This window comes from Drosophila pseudoobscura, chromosome 4 (genome assembly GCF_009870125.1).
Source record: "Drosophila pseudoobscura strain MV-25-SWS-2005 chromosome 4, UCI_Dpse_MV25, whole genome shotgun sequence".
Lineage (NCBI taxonomy): Eukaryota > Metazoa > Arthropoda > Insecta > Diptera > Drosophilidae > Drosophila > Drosophila pseudoobscura.
This window is the reverse complement of record NC_046681.1, coordinates 7,184,734-7,193,297: the sequence shown is the minus strand read 5'-3', so window position 1 is coordinate 7,193,297 and position 8,564 is coordinate 7,184,734. Positions and strand designations below refer to the sequence as shown.

The 8,564-nt window shown below is 49.4% G+C and overlaps 1 protein-coding gene across 1 annotated transcript; it reads right to left on the bottom strand.

Annotated features, from left to right (window-relative positions):
* Window positions 1-294: 294 nt before the first annotated feature.
* Tim17b2 (Translocase inner membrane 17) lies at window positions 295-1,077 on the bottom strand. Its single transcript, XM_002133053.3, has 2 exons — window positions 927-1,077; window positions 295-862 (listed from the first exon to the last, which is right to left on the bottom strand). Exon 2 carries the CDS (start codon window positions 860-862, stop codon window positions 347-349), a length of 516 nt encoding a protein of 171 aa, XP_002133089.2. The 5' UTR covers window positions 927-1,077; the 3' UTR covers window positions 295-346.
* Window positions 1,078-8,564: the final 7,487 nt, after the last annotated feature.

Sequence of the window (8,564 nt, the reverse complement as noted above, 5' to 3'; positions counted from 1 at the left end):
ACACTCCTACGGCTCCGGGCCTCACAGACCTCACACTTGACTCTATGCGCCGGCGCAGGCGCAGGCGCAGTCGCAGGCTTCCGCACAGGTACGTGCAGAGGCCGAGGCAGAGGCAAATAAGAGGCGAGGTGAGAACAGGTAAACATTTGCCAATATCTCTCGATGCGATGCCCCGACGCGTGTCCGTGGCTGTGTCCGTGGCCGTGTCAGGTGCCTGTTATGATTGCTCAACGACGGGTGTGAAGTGGTCGCCGTCCTACCTGTAGCTGGTAATGCAATCAAATCACTTGCGAGTGCGGGAGTCAATAATTAAGTTGACTTTACTGACATGAAAATAAACGGTAATTTAGGTGGATATGTTGGCGCTGGCGGCGCCGAAGGTGAACTCATCCCGTCCGCCTTGGGGGTCTGTCGGGCTGCCCGGTGGCGCTGGGTTGCGGAACTGATCCGCCGAGATGCGTGTGAAGAGGATGCCAACGCCCTCGATTAAGGTTAGGAGAAGGCCCCCGACGACGGCGCTGCAGGCCATGGAAACCTTTCCGTTGCGACCGGCCAGGATGCCGCCGGTGATGGCGCCGCTCATGATCGAGTTCCAGGGATCCTCCTTCTGGCGAATGTGCACCAAGGTGCAGTCCACGATGCTGAAGACTCCGCCCCAGGCGGAAAAGTTGGCCGCTATGCCGGGCGAGCGCAACTTCATCGCTGCCACGCCGCCCATGACGCGGCGCCCCATGCCCTGGGGCGCGTTCCGGAAACCCTTGATTCCCTGGAAGAAGCCACTTCCAATCAAGCCCATGGCGAAGGCTCCGCCGCAATCGTCCACAATGCGATTGGGGCACGGCTCACGCGAGTACTCTTCCATCTTGACAAAAAGTATTACGCTTTGAAAACGGCAAAATTATACAGATTTATAGAAATTTTCCTACTCTACTCCGTACGTGTGATCCACGGCACTTGGAAAACTGGACTCCGACTACTACAAACGTATGGATTCGATAAATGATTCAATACAGGCCTGAACGTCAATGGAGAAACGAATCAAGTGTCTCGGGCTGCTGAGACGGAGAAGGTTGGGCCGGATCCCCTTGCCCCCTGAAAGCAAACAGAAACACACACAATTATTGTATAATATCGAAGCACTTGGCACAAATTAGCATACAGAAACCGCGATGAACAGAACAGCAAGACGGAGGCAAAGCAAACAGACGGTCAGCATCGGATCTTTTCTGCCCCGGACAGAGGGGGGGCTGGGGAGAACTTTGATAAGCATGGCACACAAAAAGGTTAAAAAGCACGAATGTCGGAACGTAGTTAACCATAAAATTTACTGCCGCACGGGGCTGCGCAGCTGGACAACATTGGAGGGGGATGGGTATGGGGATGGGGATGGGGATGGGGATGGCTGGGGCAGCCTTTTCCAAAGACGCAGTTCGTACAATGGGAAATGGTGGGAAACGGAAACAATGAGACCGATTGTCGTCGTCCGATAGGACAGCAGTTGCGTTCCAGAAAGAGAAGCTTACGATTGCATGCATAATTATCACGCGGGCATAATCGAAATTTTGATTCGGCTGGCGGTTGGCGCAACTGTGTTTGCTTTGCTCAAAACCGGGATGGGGCCGGGGACGGGGACTGGTACAGGGACTGGGACTGGTACTGGGGTGAGTCTTCAGACCCGCCCGTTCTATCGTTTCGTTTACCGATGACTATCGCCGCTCGCTGTCACACAACAAGGTGTCAAACAGTATTGACAAATGAAAGTGAAACTCCAATTTCAAACTGAAACCAAAAATAGAATTCAAAATCGATGGAGTAACGGGGACACCTGGACACACACGTTGTCGTTGTCCCGATCGATGGCCGGTTAGGATAGCGCCACCACTCTCCACACTCTCCACACCATTGTCTCTCTCTCTCTCCGCGAGCCACGCCGATTGTCTGTCAAGTTGACATGTAAATCGTTAGAACGTGTTGGATTGATTGTTCCGCCCCGACGCACCAGTCTGCTATCTGGGATCATTTGTCAGGAAATTGCCGCCCGATAAACTCTTGTATAATTTGTAATTGTTGATACGCGAGATAGCCCCCGGTGGCGAACGGGGCACATTGTTGGTGGAGAATTTCCTGTGAAATCTTCATTTTCCCTGTTAATTGTTGTCGCTTATAAATGACCGGGCTGGACTGGGGTTGGATCAGTTGTTAATGTGGGCACATTATGTTTGGGCATTCAAAGGATTGGCGATTTCTACGAAGTTTACTAAGGATCTGGAAGGCCAGGGGCTTCCCACGAATCCGGGAGTTTCTGTTTGGGAAATTTCCCAAGAACTCTCAGGCAGTGACACCGATAGGGAAATAACAAGACTGGGATTTGGGGTTACATTCTCATGTAATTATAGACCGATCGACAGCATGGAGATGATGGTCTGAATCCACTCGAATGTGGATTTTCATCAAGTAAAGGGAAGGGGCATATGCAAATCCTATGTATAGCAGAATGATCCTTCAAGATGGTCTCCAAGAAGTGGTTCCATTGCTCCGTTAATCCCGTTAGGCGATTCTATGATAAGGTGCCAGTGTTTTTGTGCTGTTTCGACAGCTGTTATGCAACTTTCCATATCTATAGGAATGTGCATCTGCATCTGCATAAGCAATAACAATAAGACGGGATGGAACTCATTTGCCCAACACGAAGCGAGCGTCCCTGCACATGCCAAAACGCCATCGAAGGACAAAGAATGAGGAAACAATTGCGGTTGCATTACCCCAGAAGCCACTGGCAGCCTTTCCGATTCAGATTCCAGCATCCTCCAGAGTGCGGCAGCCACCACTCAGCCTCTCAGCCTCCAGCCGGGCAGCGGGCAACAATCAAGGGACATGCCTGGGGAATCAACAAAGGATACGGAGCTCAGGTAACGCCCGGCATGCCGCCAAAAACGAAAAAAAAAAAGAAATTAAAAATCTCGAACGGTGCTCTATTGTTGGCTGCCTCCCCTGCTCTGGCTCTGGCTCTGGCTGTGATTATTTTGATGACGAGACGATCATGGATGTTGTTCTTCCCTTTTGCTTGAATTATTCCCCGCTATCCATTGTGCGCCCGCAGATGTAAGTCAACGTCCGAGTCGAGTCGAGTCGGGCCTGGCCTGGCCCGGCCCGTCCTGGTCTGTGCAAACAGATGCACGTCTTGCCAAAAACCCAAGCCAATGCCAAGTCGAAGACGCGCCAAAGGAGCCGGCCCAAACCGGGCTGAGCTGCAGCTGTCAATGCCGAGCCACTGACGTGCCACCCTCGAGCCGCATCGCCTCGGTACCGACGCTCGCCGAGTTGACAATATTTCCAAAACTGATTTGTGCTGCCTGCCGCCCCTGCCCCTGTCCCTGTCCCTGCCTCTGCCCGAAGTGCAGATGCGAGTCCTTCCTACGCTCCTTTGGTTTTCCTCGGCATTGTTGGCCGGTCACCGCCCGGTGCAATGATTTTTCCTCCTCTGCCCGGTCTGATTTTTCTTCAGGTTTTTTATTTTGCAGGAGGAACTCCTGTTCAGGCTAAGATCATGCCCAAGGTGTTAAAAATGCTGTTAATGGCTTGACCTGTGATAACTTTGTGTGTGGCTAAGACTCGGGTAGGATATGGCAGATCACAGGGTGTTCCAGATCTGCTCCAGACTATAAATGTCCACCCTTATTACACTATGATAAACATATCAGAACTGTACGGATTGGAATATATTGTGAGCCTATAGGCTCCCAAGGAAGAATGACTTCCGTTTAAGGCCATCCTCTTGCCCTTTTCCTACTTCAGCGACGAGTCCTTTAAGTCTCACTTCCAATTTAAAGTACTCTATTCCATAAAGAACAACCCCCCACCTGGAGTCTTTCAACGATTGCCTGTAAGTCCTACTTCCTTGTTCTCTTAAAGGACTTCCTCTTCTTCAGTCGGAGTTGTAATCACCGCAACAGAATTATAAAATATTTATACACTGCATTTAGGAGACACATGTAATGGGCTAAACAGAGTGCTTAGTATGGCCAACAAGGGGACACACGCAATGCTCCCTAATCAGCTTAGTCGGCGAGCGAGATGGAGACGGAGGGAATCGGGGGGCAGATGACGACAGCACGGTGACAACAATGGCTGTAATGCCGACGCATTGACAGGATAACGAAGCATGAATAGGCACGAAACCTGCGCGAATGTCCCGCGAACAAAGCGATATCGTAAACGGACACGGAGATGGAGACGGAGTCAAGGCAGCTGCTACAAGTGCAGGCCAAGGACAATAGAGCTTCTTGGGTAGTTTGGGGTCTGGGTCTGGCAATGGGCCTGGTCCTCGGGTCGGGGGTCATTCACAATTTGGCGAGAACAATGGCACACAGGTAGCCCCGCAGCCGTGGAGATGGAGACAGAAACGGCACCCGCACATAATCGCCGACAGACAACCCGATACGGCCAGGTGATCCAACTTTTTGATTTCTTCTGGCTAAAGGACATTGATACGGCGGCGGGTTCCTGGAAGCAATTCCTTTCGCTGGCTTTTCAAAACATTTACCCCAGTGTTCGACCGTTGGGTTTATTGTGTCGTGGACCTATTGATTGTGCAATGCACCCGGGCCAGAGCCAGAGCCAGGGCCCGTGGCAGAGATTTCCCCTCTTCGATTTATGGATCGAAGTCTCATTGTTGTGTGCCAAAAACCAACAGCAACAACAGCAGCAGCAACAACATCAGCAGGAGCTGCAGTCGGGCTCTCCCTATCGCTCCGCTCCGCACCGGTCCTGGCCTGGCCTGGCCTGGGGGTAGCAATCAACCATTCATTGTCAACGAGATCACACATCGTATATCTTGGCCTAGAGTTTGTTTTCTTTGGTGGTATTCGAAATGTTCGTTCCTTTCTTTCCTTTCTCCTCGGCTCTATTCATTGCTTTTTGCAAAAGGTGCACCGGGCCAGGTGAGCACTGGCGGTGATTCGGAGATGCTGTTAGGATATGGCGCGATGGGGACTGCCATAGGGCAACACGGACAAGATAGCGAAGACCTGAAAGCTGTGAAAGCAGATACAGAGGATAGATGCAGAAAAACTGCTCTCGGGGAAGAAAAGAGGGGCGATATATAGTTAACAGAGACCTAGAAAGATTTAACTAAGGCAAGGATAACGAAACCGAGAATAAAATTCCGCTACTGCTATCCCAAAAGGGCAAGGCCCTATCCCAAACTCACTGGGCCAAAGCGGACCCCATGGTAGACCGAGTAGAGACTGATTGTTATGGCAACATATAGTATGCTATAATCGTAAGGGAAGACTTTTAGACACTATAATACTATACTGCGGGGGTTGCCGAAGCCAAGAATCTCCATGCTAATACTAGATCAGCCATTTTCTCGATTTACCATCATAATTGTCCCCAAAAGTACCTTCCAGTGTTTGAGAGCAATACTTCCAAATGGATTCCCGCTAGAATCTTGGTCCTGTCTTATGGGTTCCCTCTCGGCATTCTCTCGCTCTTCATCTGTCAATTTTCTTCATCTCTGGTGGGTTTCAACTCTCTGCAGTATTCTGTAGATTTACGAGCCTGGCTCCTCTTCCAACAATACACTCCGGAGTCTCTACATCACTGCCATTGTCGGCTATAACAAATGAGCCAGCACAAGGTGCAAAAATGGGACGGGCCCATTGTCTGCGGAAAACAACAACAGGCCACCGGCAACTGGCCAGAGGGAAGAGGTAAGAGCGGAGAGGCAAGATTAGCAGAAAGCCAGGCAGCACCTGTAGAAATTCCGATAGCGCTGGCTCGCATGAATGAAAGATGGAAAACGGCTTGGGTGGAAATTATGCGGACAATCTCTACCTAATGCTAATGAGCGGACCAGCCCGGATCGGAGTCTGCAGTTCAGGTACTTCAACCGATCAGTGGACGACAAGTGCGAGTGCGGCGAAGGTGGCTGGGTTTTTCTGCGGGATGAATGAAAGGAGTCGGACTCTCCGGCGGCCTGTGGCCTGTGTCCCGCGGCAATTCCGCGGCCGCACTGCGCGGTGATGATGAGGAGGTACTGTCCTGGAGCTGGCATGGCGGTTAATTGCGCGGAATAACACACGTATTCCGTCAGAGGTAGGTAGATGGAGTCGGGGACATTTCCCGCGGCCCGCTCATCGGTGTTTTGCTTGAGTTTGGCTGACTCGTAATTGGATAATCCGGGAAATTGCTTTAAATCCAACGCTGATCCACATCCGGACAAGGTGGTGGCCTGTTCGAAAGGGAAATTCTGACGGTCCTGGGATTCTTCGCTTTCAGCTAGGATCCTCGGATAGGATAGGATCGATCGCGTTGGAATTTTTTTTTGTCACGTCCTGGGTTTATGAAAACTTTTGGGTTGATTTGCTTTGGTTTTTTCACAAATATTCTCCTGGGAACAACCTCATCCTCCTCCATGTGTACCGGGCCGGAAAATGCGCACTTCTGATTTGGTTTTTTTGATGACTGGGAAATTGGTTTCTAGCCGACAGTCTGCTGCTTGGGAAAAATTGTTTCGAGGAGAGAGTTGGGAAAGTTCTGGATGTGGGTCCTGATGGGCGGTGTAACAGTCTCAGTCTCAGCCTCAGACTCAGCCTCGAAGTGGGTGGAACAGTTGTTTGTGCGATGAGGCTATCGCTAGTCAAAGATCAGGGGAGGAGGACGGCATCGTGCGATGGTTCAACAATAACATTCTGATAATTTCTTTCCAATATTTGGTGGAATTTTTGTATAGAATATTTTTACCAATGTTTACCTTTTGGTCTGCAATATTTTAGTTAGATAGTTAGGCCTTCTGGAAATATGTAGTGTATACTCTATAGCTTTCATAAGAAAAACCTGAGCAAATGAGTAAAACTTTGTTGTTTTCCACTATAAATAAAAAATAATTCTTTTCTATAAGGCTATTTGTCAGAAGTTTTAGATGATTTGAAACACAGCTAATTTGTATTTTATTTATTGACCCTAGTCGTTGTAGGTTTAAGCGAAATAATTTTTAAAAGCAGCAGAATAATCCTGAATTAGGATTGTTTGAGCAGTTGCTGCAGCTCTGACACCTTTTTAATCAATTATTTGTTATCAGTTACCAATTTTGTAATCATTTTTTTACACAAAATTCATATGTAAAAGTTTTACAAGACTTTCAGAGCCCCAAAAAATGAAAAGAAAGTTAATTCCTTTGAAATGCAGTAAATAGTACTTGCATCAAAACTTTTTGAATTGTTTCTAAAATCGAATAGATCGCGCTATGGAAACAACACATTTTTATACAATAATTCGAAGTCCTTTTTGATTTGCCTTGGGTTTTCCGATCTCTGAAATTTGTAGCGTATTATTCAAAGACTTTATTTTGGCACTAGATTTAAAACAGTTCTTTCATGAAAGCCTTTGTCCTTTGCGCAGTACTCTGAAAATGGTATACCACAAAGGTAGAGAATATCTTGCCCTAAAGATCATTTATGGTAATATATGGTTGAGTTTACTCTAGCCAAATATCGCGTGGGAAAACGAACTGTAACTGGGGAAGTTCACAGGAGCCTTGTAGAATCTCCAAGGACCTCCAGGTTGGAACTTTAATTTGTGTCTTTCGCATCGAATCGATCGATGAGCTCAACGAGGCTCTGGAGATGATTCATAAGTCAGAGAAAAGTGCACCCCAGAGCCAGCAGACACTGCGAGTATAGCCTAGGGCTGGCACTCGGCTCATTATCAACTGCTTCGCGGCACTATTTATAGAGCACCTCTCCGCCAAGGTGTCATTTTTGAAGCCCGTGCTGCTCAGGTTCAACTCCCCTCCAGTTTATGGCCCCGGCCTGCTTGGACAGATGTGCGGCGGCCGAGTACTCGATGCACTTAGAGCGCAAATGGAATGCAGAAACCACCCCAAACAATCCGACAGAGAGTCGGCGTCCAATTTGACTCGTGGAAAATACCAGCTATATACCGGCTATAAATAGAAGCTCCGAGAAGAGAGCGCTGCCGAGCTCGAACCTGCTGGAGATTGACGATCTCCTGAGGGGGAGACAGGGACCCGGGGAGACGGCAGGAGATGTTTTGACGAGTTATTACAGCACGGATGCGGGGCAATCGGAGAACCCTGGGTATCACTCGCAGAGGTGACTGGAGGTCTGAAAGCGAGAAGCTGTCATAAGTTACCTACGAGAGCCGAGAGCTTGGATCACCGGCCTGACATTCTCTGCCCTCTCTCTGTGTGTGGGGAGGGGGAGGGTGCGCCTGCGTTGGATGCTCGACGCTCGTGGATTCCGGTGTACTTCCCAGGGAGAGCGCAGGTAGAGGAGAGCCCCTGAGAACTCCCGTGAGCGAGGGAGAGCGACAAATGGGAAACACGCAATAAGGGTATGGGAAAAGTGTCGATGTGCCTGTTGTTGTTGTCGTTGTTGCTGGTTGCCGTTTGCCGTTTGCTGGTAGGTAGCAACAACGCACACGTGCGCCTGCCACATAGTGTGTGTGTGACTGTGTGTGTGTGAACTGAAGAAGAACCACCACCAAATCGAAGCAGAAGCAGAGTGGCAGAGAAGCAGCAGCCCCGAGCTCTGGAGTAT